The sequence below is a fragment of the Trichoderma evansii genome (genome assembly GCF_050947405.1).
Source record: "Trichoderma evansii strain SZMC 28006 chromosome Unknown GGI43scaffold_2, whole genome shotgun sequence".
Lineage (NCBI taxonomy): Eukaryota > Fungi > Ascomycota > Sordariomycetes > Hypocreales > Hypocreaceae > Trichoderma > Trichoderma evansii.
In genome coordinates this window covers 1,206,646-1,225,664 of record NW_028145204.1, presented here as the reverse complement: position 1 = coordinate 1,225,664, position 19,019 = coordinate 1,206,646, and the positions used below count along the sequence as shown (strand labels likewise).

General features: G+C 44.3%; 10 protein-coding genes across 10 annotated transcripts; 5 read left to right on the top strand and 5 right to left on the bottom strand.

Annotated features, from left to right (window-relative positions):
* Positions 1 to 265: 265 nt before the first annotated feature.
* On the bottom strand, positions 266 to 1,436 carry GGI43DRAFT_393215 (xylose isomerase-like protein). The gene is made up of 2 exons (XM_083204648.1): positions 1,008 to 1,436; positions 266 to 958 (listed from the first exon to the last, which is right to left on the bottom strand). The coding sequence occupies exons 1-2, from the start codon at positions 1,398 to 1,400 to the stop codon at positions 332 to 334; spliced, it is 1,020 nt and encodes a 339-aa protein (XP_083064930.1). The 5' UTR covers positions 1,401 to 1,436; the 3' UTR covers positions 266 to 331.
* Positions 1,437 to 1,651: 215 nt separating this feature from the next.
* Positions 1,652 to 3,362, top strand: GGI43DRAFT_429548 (6-phosphogluconate dehydrogenase). The gene has a single exon (XM_083209131.1). It carries the CDS (start codon positions 1,749 to 1,751, stop codon positions 3,291 to 3,293), a length of 1,545 nt encoding a protein of 514 aa, XP_083064929.1. The 5' UTR covers positions 1,652 to 1,748; the 3' UTR covers positions 3,294 to 3,362.
* A 200-nt stretch (positions 3,363 to 3,562) lies between these two features.
* GGI43DRAFT_393213 (uncharacterized protein) lies at positions 3,563 to 5,226 on the top strand. Its single transcript, XM_083204647.1, has 4 exons — positions 3,563 to 3,866; positions 3,923 to 4,324; positions 4,380 to 4,661; positions 4,711 to 5,226. Exons 1-4 carry the CDS (start codon positions 3,845 to 3,847, stop codon positions 4,893 to 4,895), a joined length of 891 nt encoding a protein of 296 aa, XP_083064928.1. The 5' UTR covers positions 3,563 to 3,844; the 3' UTR covers positions 4,896 to 5,226.
* Positions 5,227 to 5,838: 612 nt separating this feature from the next.
* GGI43DRAFT_429544 (RmlC-like cupin domain-containing protein) lies at positions 5,839 to 7,276 on the top strand (the record flags this gene model as incomplete). The annotated part of the gene is made up of 2 exons (XM_083209130.1): positions 5,839 to 6,285; positions 6,338 to 7,276. The coding sequence occupies exons 1-2, from the start codon at positions 5,989 to 5,991 to the stop codon at positions 7,274 to 7,276; spliced, it is 1,236 nt and encodes a 411-aa protein (XP_083064927.1). The 5' UTR covers positions 5,839 to 5,988.
* A 21-nt stretch (positions 7,277 to 7,297) lies between these two features.
* Positions 7,298 to 8,666, bottom strand: GGI43DRAFT_149783 (carbon-nitrogen hydrolase family protein). The gene is made up of 3 exons (XM_083199413.1): positions 8,424 to 8,666; positions 8,283 to 8,371; positions 7,298 to 8,178 (listed from the first exon to the last, which is right to left on the bottom strand). The coding sequence occupies exons 1-3, from the start codon at positions 8,466 to 8,468 to the stop codon at positions 7,425 to 7,427; spliced, it is 888 nt and encodes a 295-aa protein (XP_083064926.1). The 5' UTR covers positions 8,469 to 8,666; the 3' UTR covers positions 7,298 to 7,424.
* GGI43DRAFT_393211 (RmlC-like cupin domain-containing protein) lies at positions 8,641 to 9,589 on the bottom strand. The gene has a single exon (XM_083204646.1). It carries the CDS (start codon positions 9,392 to 9,394, stop codon positions 8,861 to 8,863), a length of 534 nt encoding a protein of 177 aa, XP_083064925.1. The 5' UTR covers positions 9,395 to 9,589; the 3' UTR covers positions 8,641 to 8,860.
* Positions 9,590 to 9,837: 248 nt separating this feature from the next.
* On the top strand, positions 9,838 to 11,811 carry GGI43DRAFT_420356 (glycoside hydrolase superfamily; the record flags this gene model as incomplete). The annotated part of the gene is made up of 6 exons (XM_083207804.1): positions 9,838 to 9,853; positions 9,999 to 10,702; positions 10,764 to 10,898; positions 10,960 to 11,105; positions 11,142 to 11,415; positions 11,545 to 11,811. The coding sequence occupies 6 exons, from the start codon at positions 9,838 to 9,840 to the stop codon at positions 11,809 to 11,811; spliced, it is 1,542 nt and encodes a 513-aa protein (XP_083064924.1).
* Positions 11,812 to 12,125: 314 nt separating this feature from the next.
* On the bottom strand, positions 12,126 to 13,729 carry GGI43DRAFT_149772 (pyridoxal phosphate-dependent transferase). Its single transcript, XM_083199412.1, has 2 exons — positions 12,843 to 13,729; positions 12,126 to 12,793 (listed from the first exon to the last, which is right to left on the bottom strand). The coding sequence occupies exons 1-2, from the start codon at positions 13,593 to 13,595 to the stop codon at positions 12,152 to 12,154; spliced, it is 1,395 nt and encodes a 464-aa protein (XP_083064923.1). The 5' UTR covers positions 13,596 to 13,729; the 3' UTR covers positions 12,126 to 12,151.
* A 519-nt stretch (positions 13,730 to 14,248) lies between these two features.
* GGI43DRAFT_429540 (general substrate transporter) lies at positions 14,249 to 15,968 on the top strand (the record flags this gene model as incomplete). Its single annotated transcript, XM_083209129.1, has 3 exons — positions 14,249 to 14,374; positions 14,455 to 14,643; positions 14,687 to 15,968. 3 exons carry the CDS (start codon positions 14,249 to 14,251, stop codon positions 15,851 to 15,853), a joined length of 1,482 nt encoding a protein of 493 aa, XP_083064922.1. The 3' UTR covers positions 15,854 to 15,968.
* On the bottom strand, positions 15,899 to 17,969 carry GGI43DRAFT_393202 (Zn(II)2Cys6 transcription factor). Its single transcript, XM_083204645.1, has 4 exons — positions 17,839 to 17,969; positions 17,625 to 17,784; positions 17,244 to 17,563; positions 15,899 to 17,177 (listed from the first exon to the last, which is right to left on the bottom strand). The coding sequence occupies exons 2-4, from the start codon at positions 17,735 to 17,737 to the stop codon at positions 16,084 to 16,086; spliced, it is 1,527 nt and encodes a 508-aa protein (XP_083064921.1). The 5' UTR covers positions 17,738 to 17,784; positions 17,839 to 17,969; the 3' UTR covers positions 15,899 to 16,083.
* Positions 17,970 to 19,019: the final 1,050 nt, after the last annotated feature.

Below are 19,019 nucleotides of genomic sequence, written 5' to 3'. Positions count from 1 at the left end.
ACAACGATAATTCCCACCTGCATTTAGTAAACATAATACAAGTGGCATTTGCCGAAGCTGGTATGCCTTTGCAATTTATACGATAAGTTATATCGCCAAATGGGAGTGTCCTCCTGTTTCTGTAACATAAGTTATTAAAACAGCCACTTTTGGATGCAACTTTAGCTGATACTCCACTGAAGTACACTAATACAGTGTGCCTACTATACAGAGTTACCCTGTGCCTACACCCAATTCGTGCGCATTCGCCTTACTATTGCATCCATAGCCCGTAATTTATAGTTATTTTGTGTCAAGCGTATTCTATTTGAGCCTTTCTCGGTCTATAAATTCACTGCATTGTATCAACGAGCATACGAATCAAGGAATGCATGGCGGCTTCCACATACTCCTCCATGGACAATTTTTCCTTGGGCTTCGAGTCAAATACTTCAACAGAAAGCCAGCTCCTGAAGCCAGTTCGCAGTACAGAATTCAGAAAGTCTTGAATCGGCAGATACCCACCGCCAAAGGGTAGTGGGCGATAATCGTGACTCCATATCGATCTTGCTCTATCCTTTGTGTTACGCAGAGGTCGCTTCATCTTGTATGCGTCTGAAACCTGAAGCACGAAGATTTTATCTCCAGGGACAGTCTGTTCCAACTCGGCCAGACTTTGTTTCCAGCGGCTGTCAAGCTCAGTTGGGCTTAAGTCTTCGATATAACCTGACTCTGTAGATGGATCACCGTACTCTCCACCAGCTGATTGGAAAGTATCCAGACAAAGGCCAATATTTCTGCGATCAGCTTTGCGCAATATCTCCCAGACGTCTTTCCATTTTGAGGCATAGGTTGCCCAACACCAGTTCTCATAAGCAAGTCGAAAACCTTTCTCCGCCAACAGGTCCGCCAACTGCTGCAAATCCAAAGCATGGTCGTCCAAGGAAGATGATATGTCTCGGGCATCTGATGAGCCGACCTAGAAATAGTTAGGTATCATTATATCCAGAGCTCTAAGATGCGCATACCTGTAACATGTCGGTGCCTAAACACTCCATAATTCTTATCCATCCTTTGGCGCGTGTAAATGCTTCTCTTCTCTCGTGTGCGTGTGTATTTTTATGCCATCCTTCAAATCTTGAAAACGGCTGCAGCATGAGAATAACAAGGCCAAGTTGATCGGTTAGAATTCGAATCTTCCCAGCTACGTCTGAAAGGATATCATAGTCATCTTCTTTAAGTTTTCTTCCCTCGATATCGCAGCCATATGCCAGTATATCTGGCATAGATATTTCTATTCCATCAAACCCGGCATTGCGAATAGCCTCTAATTTTTGTGGTAGTTTCGCGTCAAAGTAACGAGGGATGCTGCAAGACGCGAAAGCAGTAGGAATGCTGTGACCTTGGTATTCGATACCCATCGCGACAATACGACGACTTTCTTTTTTTAAATGAAAAGATTTACACTCTGATAAAAAAATTACTTCTATTAGAAAAAACTTGAAATACTATCACGTCGGTGTTATGTACAAGAAATATAACGTCATGCTGATGCTTGCATTGTTGTCACAACAATTGCGTCATTCAACCAGCACAGCGCAGCTGTTATTGATGTAGCTTTCATGTGGCAATTCTCATGCAAATGTGAGTTGAATTGACACGTCTTCCGATAATCACACTATATTGTTCCCTGGCGTTTAAAAATAGCTCTGCTGCTGTGGCTTTATCTTTTGCGTTAAGGCTCATCTATATTCGAACGATCAGTAACCATGGGTGCTCAGTCAGATATAATTATGAAATTCAAGCACATTGGTATTGTGGGTGCAGGGAATATGGGCTCTATGATGGGATTCGCTTTTTCCGAGCTCGGTCTCGATGTGTCTATTTGGGATGCCAAGAGCGCGAATGTTGATAATTTTATGAAACAAGCCGATCAGGTTGGTGGTCTGACCGGTAAGATTACTGGGTTTCATGATATATCAAAATTTACTGCCAGCTTGGGACAGAATGGTGGCCGAAAAGTGATACTATTTTCCATCACACATGGCACGCCAGCTGATGAAGTTCTGAAGAAAATCGAGCCGAAGCTGTGCGAGGGTGATATCATTTTGGACGGCGGCAACGAGCATTATAGAAATACCGAGAGGAGACAAAGAGCATGTCAAGATATTGGCGTGGACTGGATCGGAATGGGAGTTTCTGGCGGTTATCAGTCTGCTCGACATGGACCAAGTATGTCCCCTGGAGGAAATGCTACGGCACTCAAGGAGGTCATGCCGCTGTTGGAACTATATGCGGCGAAGGACCCTAAATCTGGCGTTCCATGCGTATCGAATATCGGGCCAGGCGGCTCAGGACACTTTGTGAAGACGGTCCATAATGGCATCGAGGTTGGTATGCTCTCTGCTCTCTGCGAGGCTTGGGGTTTCCTACATAGCGGAATGGGACTTGACTATGACCATATTGGTGAAATTTTTGCAGCATGGAATGATGATGGCGAATTACATACAAATTACCTGATCAAAATTGCTTCGGATATTTGCCAGACAAAGAAAACGGCAAACGGCAAAACAGGGGGGCATCAAGGGGGCTACGTTCTTGATAATGTCCTCGACAAGGTTGTACAGGATGACTATGGTACTGAAGGAACGCCCTCATGGTCGATTATGGAATCGGCAATGAGACATGTATCTTGCCCGACCCTTGCAGCAGGATTTTACTTTCGCGTGGCGTCGGGAAACCGCGAAGAACGTCTAAAGGTTGCCGACAAATTTTCTATTCCTGAACCGAAACCCGTTCAGGATATCAAAGATAAAGGCCAAATGATTGAGGACGTCCGTCGGGCCGTCTACTGTGCCTTCTTGGCCTCCTACTGCCAAGGAATGGAACTGATTGCACGGGCGTCCAATGATGAAGGTTGGAACATCAATTTGTCTGAGTGCATTCGAATATGGCGCGCAGGGTGCATCATTCAATCAGAATCCATCGCCGACCTACTTGAGCCACTGTTGAAAGAGAAGAAATCACTCACAAACGTCAAGCTGGACAGCTCCGTTGGGCGGGAGCTGCAGCGCAGCTACTCAGGACTGAAAGAAATTGTCTCTCGAGGGATTATAGCTAACCATTACTTGCCCGCACTTACTGCAATGCTTGAGTATGTTAAGTATACCACAGGTAAAATGCTTCCCACAAAGTTTATGGAGGCGCAAATGGATTATTTTGGGGCTCACTCGTACAATAAGCCTGGAGTGCCAGGCGAAGACCCTGGTCCGGTAGCGAAAGGACCGCATCATTTCGAATGGAGGCCGGCTTAATAGATTTGCACAGTAGTTAGTATTTGTATTAGATACAGAGTGTAGTATTTAAATATTGTTGTCTAGATCAAGATCCAAATTCGCATGTGAAGACAAATAGAAGATGGTCCGCATGAGGCTGTTGTTATACAAAGTATACGTCAAATGTACTAAATGGCGCTGCACACCAAGTGCCACGCACTAGCAGCATTGAACTTAACAGCATTGAACTTGGGTTCTTCTGCACTTACTTCGCGACATGCAGTGAAGTAGCCCGTCGCGTCATTGCCAAGCTATAGAAAATCGAAGTGCACATATCATAGATTACCTTTAACTACTGCAAATTGTATCGTTGACCTAATTCGAAATTGGATCCACCATGACGAAACTTACGCATCATTTCAGTATAATGATGTGTCTCACGGTTAGGCTGACGGAGAGGTTATGAGTTCACGTATAATTCTGCTATAGTATGGTATCGTGTTATATCGTGTCTATTGTATCTTATCGCTTCATATTTTCATCTCTCTGGTGGATTCAATTACCTGAAACTTCATTCACATTCGACCACCATGACATCTCAATTCAAAGATGGTATGATATGACTCCAACACGTTCAGTACAGTCTTCTAACAACAGTATGCGAAAAGAAAAAAATATTCCTGTTTCTAAGCAGGAATTTCCGGGAAAGGACAGAGATATGCCCGATCCTACACCCGTTCGTGAGGAGCTGCCCGATGTAGGTGGGAAAAGCACAACTTACAAGGCAGCAAATAAGCTCCAAGGCAAAAGAGCACTCATCACTGGCGGTGATAGTGGCATAGGAGCAGCTACGGCAGTGTTATTTGCGAAGGAAGGCGCCATACTAACCATTGTTTATCTCCCTGAAGAAGAGCAAGATGCGCAAGGTACTAAGAAACAGGTTGAGGCTCTTGGGGGAACCTGTTATCTATTCGCCACAGATCTTGTCAAAAAAGAGAATTGCCAAGATGCAGTCAATTTCTCCTTAGAAAAGATGGGTGGAATTGACATTCTCTTTAACAATGCGGCCTGTAAGCTATCGTTTTGTTGGCGAAGAATGAGGCGAGCGCTAACTCTGCCTTGTAGATCAAATGATGGTTGAGGATATACTCGATTTGTCAGACGAACAGTGGATGCACACTTTCAATATCAACATGCACTCATATTTTTTTATGGCGAAATACTCACTCAAGCACATGAAGCGCGGTGGTGTTATTATTAACAACGCTTCTATAAACGCATACATCGGCCGACCAGACTTACTGGACTACACCTCTACTAAAGGAGGGATAATTTCCTTCACAAGAGGGCTGAGCAATCAGTATATCTCAAAGGGAATTAGAGTTAATGCTGTCGCCCCAGGGCCGGGTAAGCATATATGCTGAGAACTGTTTGAGACTTGCTAACGAAACCGTAGTGTGGACTCCGTTGATTCCTGCAACGATGAACGAAAAAGCTCAAAAAGAATTTACCAGTCCTATGGGCCGACCAGCCCAGCCCTCTGAAATCGCGAGTTGCGTCGTTTTTCTCGCTTCAATGGACAGCTCTTGTGTCAGTGGACAGACTTTACATTGCAACGGAGGAGTTGTTGTGAATGGCTGAACAGAAAATGTTACCAATTAGGGGTCATTAAGTTATGCACGACCGATTTACCTATTTTGCTCGTCAGTTTGAAGAGTAAATCATCTCTTGTTAGTCTAGCGCTAGCTGAATTATCGGTGACTTGATATTCATTGAGATCTGGGCTACTATGAGCTAGTGTACTCTAGAAAACTGTGGGTAGAAAGGCCATTCGGCTCAAAAGCAATTTACAAATCCTTGACAGATCGAGTTTAGAGGCTGTTGATCCTAAGTTAATCTTCTACAATTATTAAAACGGATGATGATTATGAACGATTGGAGATGCTATAAACTTGATAACATGATATCCAGCAATCATCAATTAGCGCCTGCCCTTTGGATCTGCTTTGTATCTTCTGTCCGTTAATAGAAATGATATAATTATTCTAGTCATGCTCGAAAAAGTTTCTGCAACTCAAAATGTGCATAAAATTGCTGTTGATGGACTCTGGGGGTATTTATGAGTAAGTTACATGTATTAATATAAAACCATTGAGCAATTCAGAGTTCTATATAATATTCTGATGTTATTTCTGGATGTCGTATTCTTAAAATTTGTGAATATTTGAACTTTAATCTGGATAAACTACCGTCATCTTTGACAGCGTCCTCACTATTTTGAGAGACTGAGCAACCCAAACTCTAATCAACGACAGTGAAAATAAGGTTGACGTCACCCATAAATCATCAAGACCATACCGATTGCCTACAACACATCTATATCACGATGAATTGCAATATGAGCAGCTATTATTTGTCCAGAAAGTTGCTGCTGCTTACTGTAGCTATATAGTGGTTCCGCCTCCACTAATAGTTGTGGCAAGGACCCAGTGGTGAGATCATCATGATATGAGATCTCGCATAGATCTAGTCAATAACGGCGCATTCTCGCATTTGTATGTTTCTGTTTCCATGGGATCTTCAGAGCTAATCAAAGGGAGCTGGGATTTTATTTGTAAGAAAATTTTTATTCATGAAATTTTTACTGCTCTTTCCCCAAGCTGCATTTATAGACCATTGGTCTGAGCACGATTAGTATACGCCCGACCAAAGAGAGAAAAAAAAAGTTATCACCATGACAAGTGTATCACGGCTGTTTCAATTAAGCGGAACTTGCAACAATTATCCTTGGGGAAGGAAAGGAAACCAGTCGCTCGCCGCGCAACTCTGCAAAAAGACACCTGGAACCGACTTCGCTATCAATGACGATGAGTATTACTCCGAGCTGTGGTTTGGCGACTATCCAGACTTTCCAGCAAGAGATTTGGAAAGTGGCCAAACACTTGCCGACATCTTAAAATCCAATGAGAAAAAATTGCTCGGTTCATACTCAGTGGAGAAATTCGGAAATAATCTTCCGTTTCTACCAAAGGTAAGCTGCACTTGTGTTCAGCAAGAACAATAGTCTGATTTATGCATTACAGATCCTTTCAATAGGCAAAGCTCTGCCGTTACAGATTCATCCAAATAACTCTCTAGCAGCTAAACTTCACGAGAAAGACCCTGAAAAATTCTCAGACTCTAATCACAAGCCAGAGATTGCGGTGGCACTGTCGCGATTCGAACTATTTGCTGGCTGGAGAGACTTGACCCAAATATCCCCTATGTTCAATATACCAAGTCTGCGGCGCTTCGTGCCTGAAGAGTCGAACACTTGGAACGAAGAAACTCTACGAAATATTGTCTGTGGAATATTGAAGGCAGATGAACAGACTATCCAGGATATTGAAGAGGATCTGAAGCAACAATCCCTAGAAGATTTTCAGAAACTTGGCTATCCCAGCTCCACTTTCGAGTTGATTCAGCGCATACAATCTCAATACTCTGCTACCGACCCGGGGTTGCTCATTGCCATTTTATGCATGAATTTCTTTGTATTGGAGCCCGGCGAAGCAATTTTCATCCCCGCTGATGGTGTCCATTGCTATTTGTCGGGAGACATTGTGGAGTGCATGGCTCGTTCAAACAACATGCTCAGCGGTGGCCTTTGCCCTATTGCCGACCGCGATAGTGTTGATCTCTTCTCTGAGACTCTTAAAATTGATTCAAGTACACAAGCAGATAATCTGAAGTTACCGGCAAAGCCAAGTAAAGATGGAGCCAGTGGGTATACAATGGTATACCAACCGCCCATTGGCGAGTTTGATTTGGTTCGTATCGACATGCCAGCTGGAAAGGAAGAATTAATTTGGAATCACAAGGGCCCGACTGTGGCCATTGCGATTTCTGGGGAGGGTACGATTCTGGGCGATGGAAAAGAGCTTGCTGTCAAATCCGGGTTTATCTTCTTTATTGCAGCAGCAACGACTACGATGCTACGGGCTGATACCGCCTTGCAGATCTTCGCTGCTGTATTACGTTGAATAGAAGCCAGAAGCTCATAATCTAGACATTAATTGCATTTAGGATTTTAGAGACCTTATTTCATATGAAGGAACTTCTAGATTTTTTTTTTAAACAGAGTACTTCAGAAACAACCAAGACCAGCTTCCAATGAAATATTATATATTCTCAATAATGCCAATCTTTTTCTGCCATATCCTCTCGTACTTTGTAGTTAAGCTCCGCCTCCTTCAAAATTTCCATATCAATCTCAGCAATGAAGAAATTCTCTGAGCTATCCCAAATGCCACCAACAGGGCCTACAAATGGCAAAGCGACCTGCGATAGTCCAACAAACGTGTCCGATGGTCCTCCAGCATTTGCAAAAACAACGGCGCACGTATTTTCAAAGCAACGTGATGTGATCATTGTGTTTAAAACTAGAGTTTCATAGTTAGGATTTAATTTTAGTCCATAGGCGTGAGATTCGTCGAGCGTCCAGCAAGTTGGCACGATGATGATATCTGCGCCATCTTTCACTAATTGGCGAAAAGCTTCTGGGAAAGCGAGATCCCAACATATCAGAATCCCTACTTTCCCCAAGGGTGTGGATATTACGGAATGTTTTTCCGAACCACGAGATTGGTGGGGGCGTTCAGTGTGCCAGAGGTTTTTCTTCCTATAAGATCCCAGAATTTCTCCCTCATGAGAGATAAAGTAAGACGTGTTAAATAGTTGATAATCCCCATCTGAATCGCTTAGTGTTCTATTGCCAGGGAGTTCAGATTGAGTAGAAGCCGGATGTCTCTCAACAAATGTTCCTGGGACAAGACAGACACCAAGCTCTCGTGCTAAAGCACAGTACTGATCAAGATATTCCTTATATCGAGCAGCTTGCTGAATATAAACGGGATCTTCAGGTAAATAACCGTTCAAATGGTATCTGTAAAATAGTTATTCATCATGAAATGATAGAGTATAGCCGAATAAGAAGGTGAGAGAAAGAAAAAAAAAAATTGATCAAATGGAATGCAAGAAAATACTTACTCCGGCAAAACAATGAGTTGGGCCCCTTGTCCAGCTGCTTGGCGGATGAACGCACAAGCTTTTGTAAAGTTGCCATCTATATCAAGGGTCTACGAACTACTGTCAGTAGCAGAATTATAGCGATGAAAGATTTTGGCATACTTTGGAATGCAGTTGAACAACTGCGACATTGATCTTTGTCGACATGATAATTGACTGGGGCTGCTCTATACAACAACAATGTGTTATGTAGTAGTTACGCTTCTATAGGGTATGCGTGTGTAAATGAATTGGATGCCAAAATCCATCTAGTATATTGAATGCTTTATTAATTTTTGGGTGCCTGCCACATGCTCAATATATATTAAATGACGGGGAGGGCCCATCGCCTAGTAATGCGGAGGCATTTTCCTTCGCGCTATCTACTTAGATCAGTAAGTTGGTGCCTCACGCTTATGCATAGCGTGTACAAACACAAACAGTATCAAGGAGGGGCTAGAACTCCAAAAGCGATATGACTTATTAACTAAATGACTTTCTATTTTTTATTTCCTTTTTGCTATGTCCTTTTTTTCTACCCATCTTTAATCATGCGGGGTTCATCGAATGAATTGGTTCACAAAGTCCGCCCCTAGTCCAACTTTCTCGTAATGCTCTTTGGCCTTCTGAATCTTGCTGAAGACATCCTCAACGCCCACAGGATTTCCATCAACATCAACGTAGATATAAGCGCCAGTAACGTGAAACATGGTTACCATTTCCTCCACATCCTCTGGGACCTCTAACGTATGGATATCACCCGGTGGCTCAAAAGCGTAGCTGCCTTGCTCTGCCCACCAAGGGTGCTCAAGATAGTGCCATCTACCCTTCAGTACTGTGGCGTGTACAGGGCCAGCATGGCGATGGCGTGACAGGATACCAGATTTGCGGACTCTCAGAAGGTTAACAAAGTAACCCTGGCTGACTGAGAATAGTAATGGCCGGAACCAAACTCGGTCGGATTGAGGAACCCAAAGTCGCTCGTCGCAGTTGAGCGTTAAGACGTCAGGAACAACTTGGTCATCAAGAACGTTCGGGAGAGGTTGGCCGCGATAGGCGAGGGCATCCTGGTCTGGAGTAGTGGAAGAAGTCATTGTGTGTATTTGTTTTTGGTTCTAAAGGTAGCATGGAGGTAAAGGACAACTATTGATCTGCGACCACTTTATACCACGCCAGAACAGAGGCATAGATGGCTAAAGCCTTGCTACTAACTATTGTTACAAATTCCAATATCCAACCTTTTGAGCCAATACATTGCCTTGGTGTGACAAAGATGAGGCTAGACCCGGAAATTTTTACAATACAGTGGACACCGCGGCTCAGAACCCACCCTCAGCTCCGGGATAATTCAGTTATATGGGCTGGCGGCCCGGGCGCCGAGCGCTTCAAGCGCGGGGCAGCATTTTCTGAAGAGACAACACACTCGTTATCTTAAGTAGCTCTTGGTTTCGCAACTAAGTGATGACGGTCGCGCCATTCACATGGAGCGCGAGCGGCGCGGCGCTTCGCCAGCGCCGCCGCTACTAGAGGCTCCGACATGAATTCTCCGCTGCGCGGCTCCCACTCATCGGAATGATCCTACAATCATACGTATTCTCTAGCATAAGCGCGATTAGCAAACTTCTAGCTTATTCTTAATGCGAGTCAGGTGTAGAAATGTTATCAAAACAGGTCCTCCATCGCCAATTGACTCCTCAGCGTGTCTTGACGTGGCACGGAGAGCTGTTCCCATCGTACGCCTTCGCAAAATAGACACCGTGGAAGCACCAGACTGGTGGCGTGACACAGTCGTCTATCAGATTTATCCTGTGTCGTTCAAAGATACTACTGGAAATGGGAAAGGCGACCTCAACGGTATCACCTCCGAGCTGCAATATCTAAAAGATCTTGACGTGGAGGTGGTATGGCTCTCTCCAGTATACGCGTCGCCCATGGTAGACATGGGATATGACATCTCTAATTATCGAGAAATCCACCCGGATTTTGGAACTTTGGAAGATTGGGAACGCATGGTCAAAGAAGCTCGCCGCATCGGTTTAAAAGTGGTTATGGACCTAGTCGTCAACCATACCTCGGATCAACATGAGTGGTTCCAAGATGCCAAAGATGGAGGCTCAAAAAAAGATTGGTATATCTGGCGAGGGAAGAATGAGGAGGGAAAAGAGCCCAACAACTGGGGCGCCATCTTTGGTGGCTCATGCTGGGAATGGAACGACAAACTACAAGAATACTATTTGCATGTCTTTGATGTGTCGCAGCCCGATCTCAACTGGGAGAATCCGGCAGTTCGAGATGCTGTATGGGATGTAATGCGCGTTTGGCTAGACAAAGGCTGCGATGGATTCAGAATGGACGTCATCAATTGCATCTCAAAGACACCAGGATTTCCAGATGCGCCAGTTGTGGATCCTCAGAGCATGTACCAATACCTATGGACTAATACATCGCTTCAACGGACCCAAGGTGGCAGACTATCTGCTTGAGATGCACGAAAAAGTTTTACAATATTACCCCAATGCTTTTACAGTTGGCGAGGGCCCAGGAGTCAAGAATGCAGAGCAGGCACTTCCGCTAATCCAAAATGGTGTTCCACTACAGGTTTGTTCTTACATCTCATATCATTCTCTACAATTGAATATGCATTAATTGGTCTATATAGATGTTATTTCACTTTGAACACATGTATATCGACCACCAGCCGGGCAAGACATGCTTCAACTACAAACCTTGGAAGCTCGCCGAACTGAAGGATGTTCTCGGCCATTTTATGGAGTTCAACCAAGCCAACGGCGGGTGGGACAGCTTGTACTTGGAGAATCACGACTAGCCACGAATTATTAGCCGATGGGCAAATGACGGCATATATCGTGACGTATCTGCCAAGATGCTGGCACTCTTCCACGCTACTGGAAGAGGTACTCTGTTTATATACCAAGGACAAGAAATCGGCATGGCCAACCCAGCTTCCTGGAACTTCGATGAGCTTCGGGACCTGGAAGAGATTCAACATTATGATGTCATTGAAGCCAAGAATGGGGATACCCAAGACGCACTGAAGCAGATCCAGAGGATTGGACGAGACAACTCTCGAACACCAATGCAATGGAGCGCAGATGTTAATGCAGGCTTCACTTCCGGCACACCATGGATTAAACTAAACTAACACTACAAAGAATGGAATGTTGAGGCATAATTATTAAGTTCTGATATCAGCGTGCTAAAATTCTGGAAATCTCTGCTCAAGATCAGAAAAGCCCATAATGGTCTGGTACGGGGAGGGTTTAAGATGATAGACTATGAGAACCAGAGCGTCTATGCCTATACTAGAACCGATGCCACTGGACAATATCTAGTGGTGTGTTCGTTCTCCGAAGAGGAAGTGAATTGGGTGTGCCCTGTTGATCGTGGCAGTCTATTGCTTGGGAACTATCCGTCGCAGGAGAAAGAGGAGGGTAGCATGTTGAAGTTGAAGCCATACGAAGGGCGACTCTATTACTTACCAAACAATTAGATGTTTTAAGAAACTAGCTGTGGAATATTCCATATACTTGATCATCTCGCAAGCGATTATGGGATTCCAATTTATTTGATGTTGTATCGCTAGTTTTAGAATCTACCACAAATGGAAAATGTATATCATTTCAAGCATAAAATAACTGGATACTTTATTCATGAGATGGAAATCATTGTACTTATCTATGTATTTGCTCTTTATTTCAGTCGTTTCTTCTTTACCAATGTGGAATGTGACCACGATGTTGTTCTCTTTATCATGTTAATACTTCTTAATTAGCCAACTTATCAGGTTAATCGAAATCTTGAATGGTTTTATATTGCGCGATACTTCTAGCCTATTTATGAAATCCATTCGTCCCAAAGCGAAGTGCATGTTCCTCAGATACAGTTAAAATCGCCGTCTTGAGAATTTGCACAACGGCCTTGATCTCATCCTCTGTTATGATGTATGGTGGCGCTAGAATGACCAGTTCCACATCAATCTTTCCCGTCTTGCCCAAATTTCCAAGAATGTTAAGGCCCAACTCTGCTGCTACTTCGACAATACGATTGGAGAAATTGTGTTCTGGGGGGAACGGAGTCTTGGTCTTAGGATCCCGCATAAACTCGGCGGCCCAAAACAGTCCTCTGCCACGGATATTTCCTACATGAGCAAGATGGCCAATCTCCTCGTTCAACTCCGCTTTAAGGAGACGGCCCATTCTTGCTACTCGTTCAATGATACCCTCTCTCTTGATTATCTTTTGCACAGCGAGAGCAGCAGCGCAAGCTGTTGGGTGGGCTTGAAAAGTATGGCCATGAGCGAGAACCATGGACCCTCCAGCTATGCCATCAAAGACTTTTTGGTTCAACAAGACGCCAGACAGAGGCACAAAGCCTCCACCCAAAGCCTTGCCGATCATCTGAATGTCTGGTCCGCTGATGCCTTCTTGCTCCCAAGCATGCATCGTTCCTGTCTTTCCCATACCACACATAATCTATTCAACGTTAGAAGTTCCCGATAACTGGTAAGATTGGGACACAAACCTCATCAAGTATCAGTAGAGCTCCGTATTTATCGCAGACTTCGCGTACAGCCTTGAAATATCCAGGCACTGGAGGAACACATCCGAGAGTTGTCCCACTGACTGTCTCAGCGACAAATGCTGCAACAGTATCGGGACCCAGGCGCAAAAATTCGTCTTCGAGCTGCAATTTTAATCTCTCCACGTATTGCTCGTTAGACTCGGATAATCCCTTTGCTCTATAGCTATAGCATGGATCAACAAAGCTGACATTGCTCGAGATCCAGGGGCGGTAAAAGGCGCGACGTGATTCATGGCCAGAGACACTCAGAGCGCCCAAGGTATTTCCGTGATAACTTTGTTTCCTCGCAATAAAGTTGGTTCTTTTAGGCTGCCCAACTTCACAGAAGTATTGAGTTGCCAATTTTAGCGCTGCGTCTGTCGCTTCACTGCCGGAGTTGACAAAGATAGCCTTTACCAAACCGCCAGGAGCATCCTTCAAGATCTCAGTGGCGAGAGATTCAGCGGCCTCACATGTGTGTCTGCTCCCAGAATATACATAAGCAATCTTGCTCAGCTGGTCAACGATAGCTTGTGTGACCTCGGGCTGATGATGTCCCAAGACTGAGACGGAAGGACCAGCAGAAGCATCGTATACGACTTTTCCAGACTCTAAAGTAAACGTGATACCTGAACCAGATACAATCTTCTGCGGTTCATACGCTAATGCACGATGAAGTACATGTGACTTTGCAACAGATTGATTGAGTGACATGTTGGATGTGAGGGATGAGATAAGAAGTGCCGGCTCAGACTTGCGTAAGTGAGAGAGGTAGGGGCTTGGACAGCTGCTCTCTTATCTTCTTCGTGATCATCTTCACTTTGAGCTTCTTTTGCAGGCCTTTTTACTCTCCTCATATTACTATTAAAGTACAAATATTTCCCTTCGCAGCTGCATGCATCGCACACCATGACGGCTAGACCGTGGCTTCATTAGCGTAGACTATTTGGAGTTAGTGGCGCCGAGCGCTTATAGCGCACGACTCAGTAGCGCCTTGATATAAATCTTGGAGAACCGAAGACGGAGAGTGAGATATCAATTTGGCGGATTATGAAAGATAAGACCTATCGCTGAGCTAGTTGCCTGCAGAAGGCACTTAACCCCAACTATTAGCTTTAGTTACATGCCAAGGCGAGTCTGGGGAAGAAGAAGTATGCGGAGAGTGTTGTAAACCTTTATTTTGACTCTGTAAGCGACACAACAATGCGATTAGGAATTAGAGGGCATTGGGGCATAAGATACATTCATCTTCTCGATGGAAATCTTCATGGTACCGCTCTTACGGTAGATATTTTAACCAAGTCCTATATTGTTCACTTTATCTTCAAACATATCGACCCAAAGAGTATGGTCTTGAATCATCCATCATGGGAGAAGAAATTCACGTTGCTCAATCCGAAAAAGTCAACAATGACATAGATTTGAGCGATGTGGCCATAGCCAAGCAGGCCCAAGATGCTCGTGCGATTGAACACAGCCTAACTCTCAAAGAGGTTTTCCTTCATTATCACCGAGCTATTGGATGGTATTTCTCTTTAGCCTGGGAGTTATTATGGCCGGTTTTGATCCGCAGTTGATTGGCACGTTGATTGCGATTCCACGATTCCAGCACGACTTTGGTGTTGAGCTTGCCGATGGAACGTTTGTCGTTGAAGCAAAGTGGCAGTCTGCGTTCAATCTTGGCGTCCCCGTTGGACAAGTACTTGGTTCTTTCGGTGTTGGATGGCCGTTGGAGAAGTTTGGGCGGCGATGGACTCTCGCAGTTTGCTGCTGCATCACCCTCATTACCATTGCACTACTCTCAGAATCGACCTCAGATTCTCATTGCCGAGCCTATAAACGGCGTGGTTCTCGGTGCCTACCCGGTTATTGCTCCTACGTACATCTCAGAAGTCACTCCTGTGGTATTTCGCGGTATTGCGGCAGCGTTTGTCAACTTATCATTTGTCATTGGCCAACTTGTTGCCAGTGGCGTTCTAGCTGGCTACCAAACCCGCGAGGATCGATGGGCTTACGATATACCTTTTGCAACTCAACTTATCTTCCCTATTATTATTCTAGCCTTACTACCATTTTGCCCAGAGAGCCCATGGTGTTTAATCCGTAGAGGCGAGCTACAGAAAGCCGAGCAATCACTCAAGCGTCTTACGAGCGAATCCATCGATACGAGCAGTTTACTTGCACATATACAGCTTACTACATCTATTGAAGAAGCAGAAAGCGATACTGCCCGATTTATTGACTGTTTCAAAAAGACAGATCTCCGACGAACAATCATCTCTGTTATGGTTTATGCCATCCAGCCACTGGTTGCCAACTTTCTGGTTATCGGATACGCTGTTTACTTCTTCGAACTGGCTGGCCTTGAAGCTAGTGACTCCTTCAATCTTGGCGTGGGACTGCTTGGCGTTAGATTTGTCGGCACAATCCTCTCCTGGTTTCTCCTCGGCCGGTTTGGCCGCCGCACAATTTATAACCAAGGTTGCAGTATCCTTGTCATCATCGTTCTTTTGGTGGGCATCCTGGACGTTGTTCCTGGCTACGGCACAACGAATCATGGGGTCGTCTCGGCGCAGTGTTCCATGATGGTCATCTATAATTTCTTTTACGACTTGACAATCGGTCCGCTCTGCTTCGTCTACCTATCAGAAGTTTCATCTGCAAAATTGCGCGACAAAACCATCGCTATTGCAACCACAATCAACGCATTGATCAATGTTGCTTGTGCTGTGGGTATTCCTTACGCCATTAACCCAGATCAAGGTAATCTGCGTGGTAAACTGGCTTTTGTATTCGTCGGCGCATCGATACCATGCCTCGTCTGGTGCTTCCTTGCACTACCCGAAACTAAAGGTCGGACATTTGAGGAATTAGACATCATGTTTCAGAGGAAAGTCCCAACAAGACAATTTGCCAGTTATAAAATTTCGGAGCATATGGAAGAGGACGGGAATAATGCAGTTAGACATTGATAGTGACAGGATCTCTTAACAATTTGATCATACTTTCAGCTACTATTAAACAAAATTGATACTCAAATTATTTAACTAAAACGATATGAATTAAGTTTATATTTACGCTCATTGTAAATTCTTAACAGTCTAAGCACCATTCCAAACTCCCCAGCCCGTTCAGTGATAACCAACGCCATATCCCATAAACTTCACTTATCTCGAGACAGTGAATTCAGAATGATCACGATTCAAGATAATGCTAGTTCCCAATGCCTCCGCTGGATGATATCAAGCCAGTCCAACTCGTAGCCCGTAAACCCAGTAATGCTAGTATGCTGTAGCCATAACTCTTCTAGAACTGACAGTGCTGATGCAGCATTTTGAAAATGTCGATATGTTGCGATATGTTGCAGTCTCTCCCGGACAAATTTCATCGTTGATTTGCATCGGGTCTCCCCCCCAGCCATAAAGAGAGGGAAGAGTGATGTACATTCAGGTAGGCATTTCAGTGGCATCTGCTCTAGATGGAATATGATAGAAGTGACTTCGCTTGCAATCTTGTTTTCAAGCTCTGCGCTATTTGCCAAGAATCGGCGTCGCATTGTACGGTATAGATGTATGAGAGCCGCACTCCTGTATGCCTCTGCAAGACTGGTCAGGGATTGACTTTCCGATTCAGGGCATTTCCAGTCCTTTAGCTCAGATTCGATCTCGTATGCTTGAGAAACGAAATCTCCTGTCGAGGCAACCGGCGATTCGTAGATAGTTTGGGGAGACGAGGTTATAGAGTCAGAATCGCTAGAGGGTGATGATGCTTCTAGAGATCGGATAATTTCGCCATTCAGAGAACTAATTTTGGAAATTGAGACCAAAGGTTCAGATGCGAGGCCGACATAGGAATCGATTTCATTCATTGGATGTGGGATCCAGTATCGCCCAGGTAATAGAGGCTCCCGATCCAATGTTACACTCATCAGGATGTCGTGATATGCGAAATTACGCAAAAGCCAGCGAATCTCATATGGTGGACTTCTGGAGCATCCATACGTAGTTGACGAGAGCCAGTTATCCTTGATTATATGCGCCGCGCCCACTAGATGGTTACGCCACTCTGCAGTGTCACCCAAAACTGCTGACATAGAGCAGAAGACAAGGCAACAGGCCAGCGAGATTTCAGGAGCTTCATTACTCAACAGAGATGCTGTAAAAGACTGAAGAGCAGTAGATCGATGCTCGAGAGCTTTGATCCGGTAAGTATCGTCGCAAAGGGACAGATGCGATGATGACCATGCGATTAACATGTCGAGTAGCGCTTTCTCTTCAATTGCCATAGGCAACAATACTGCTTGACGTTATTGACTGCGTGGAGTTGATGGGGGCAAGGATGGTAGTGATGGCAATAGCATACCAGATAGGAATCCATTATTCTCCAAATTGGTAGTCAGCATGGTGTTGAATGTCTGGACGTAGTATCTGAGCGCTAACTTGCGATCTAGTGATCGACGGGCCAGCTCAGGCGCGTCACTTTGAAGGAATTGAATAGGGGCAGGCGCAATTGGGATCGTCAAAGGCACAGAGGAAAGATTTGCCATCTGTGGCCGTTGAGACACAGAATTTGATGAGTTAGAGGAGCCATCTCCGATTTCACGAGGGCCTTGCCAGTGACATATCAGATTGAGGCGAACGCAGTGGCCGCACACGTCTCGGACACCATCGCATCGCTTCCTCCTATGGATTATCCATCAATTCCAGGCCTCCAGAATAGATTCGTGAGATGGGCAAACTGTACCTTCGTCGGCATGTCAAGCAGCCTGTTCTGTTACGCCTTCGGGGAACGTACTCCTCAGCTTGGCTCTGAATAGCCAAAATATTGGGTACAGGGCTCTGCATATACCGGGCCATGTGCAATGACGGCTTGGAATGCCGGAAATCAATTTGGTTGCAGAATTCTAATTCCTTTGTCAATTTGGGGGGTTCCGATCGGAAGGGTTAGTTCGTATTACCCCGTAGTTGTTATCGCCTTAGTTGCAACCCCGCATGATTAGAACGACGTTAACGCGGAGTAGGCTAGACGAACTAACTTAAAGCTGATAGCGCAGTGAAAAGGATGAGAATAGATAAAGAGTATTCTCCGAGAGATTTCCGATGATGATGATTGGAGACTGACTTTGGAGCTAGCGAGTGTAAATAACGTATGATGGGCTTTGGGGATTTTGGCACGTATACTTCAGCAGGCTATCACACAAATGATCCAGAGTGCCATAGAACATAAACCTAGGTATGAAACAATTCCAGACATTAGGGGTACGAAGAATGAAGGCCGTTGAAGAGATAATAATGTGTATGTATCCTGATTAACATGCAATTATGCTGAAGTGTAATTTCAAGGTTAAATTGAAGAGATTTAATTGCATCAAAAGGAGTGAACCACACGTCATAAACTGCCACTCTCGCAAGGACTGCAGTGGCTATTTCGAGCGTGTAAGATTAGCATTTGTAGTTATATATCAGTCTCCAAATATAACACAAAGTTGATGTAATTTAAAAAAAATATTGACTTGCTGTGAACACAGGCAAATGCATGTAAACATACCTAATAAACATTTCAACATACGTTTACTGTTTCGTTAAGTATGAAAATATGTCTTGTTAATAAAAGATTATTAATATAACATCTAGATAATTAGCGACGTATAACGGAATCAACATTTACTATACAAATTTAACGTTTATCGAATGGCTACTGGATTGTGATACATAAAGGCTGCAGGAGTGACGTTTTGCGCCTCGAAAATTCTTATCCAGGATGGTTTTCTTGTTAAAATTGCCGTTAGCCATACACAGGATCAATCGGGAACCTGAGACTAGCTTGTGGCCGCATGGAAAGAGCCTAGCTCGTAAATAAACGTGGATTCTCCCCCAAATCTACGATCCATGACTCTAGGGTGGTTTGCATATGAGATAGTCTCCACATTAATAATTAATCAATCAATCAATCGACTTATAGAAAGTGATTGTTACATGGCGAGAGCACTTCGTATTATGATAATTATTAGCTAGAAAAAACTGACAGGAGGAATAGCGGGCTAAGTTGATGCGCCATTAACAGTACCCGTCGTAAGAGCTATACACATGAGAGAAATTTGCCGAATCTACAAAAACTATGAGATGGAGAGACATGTCA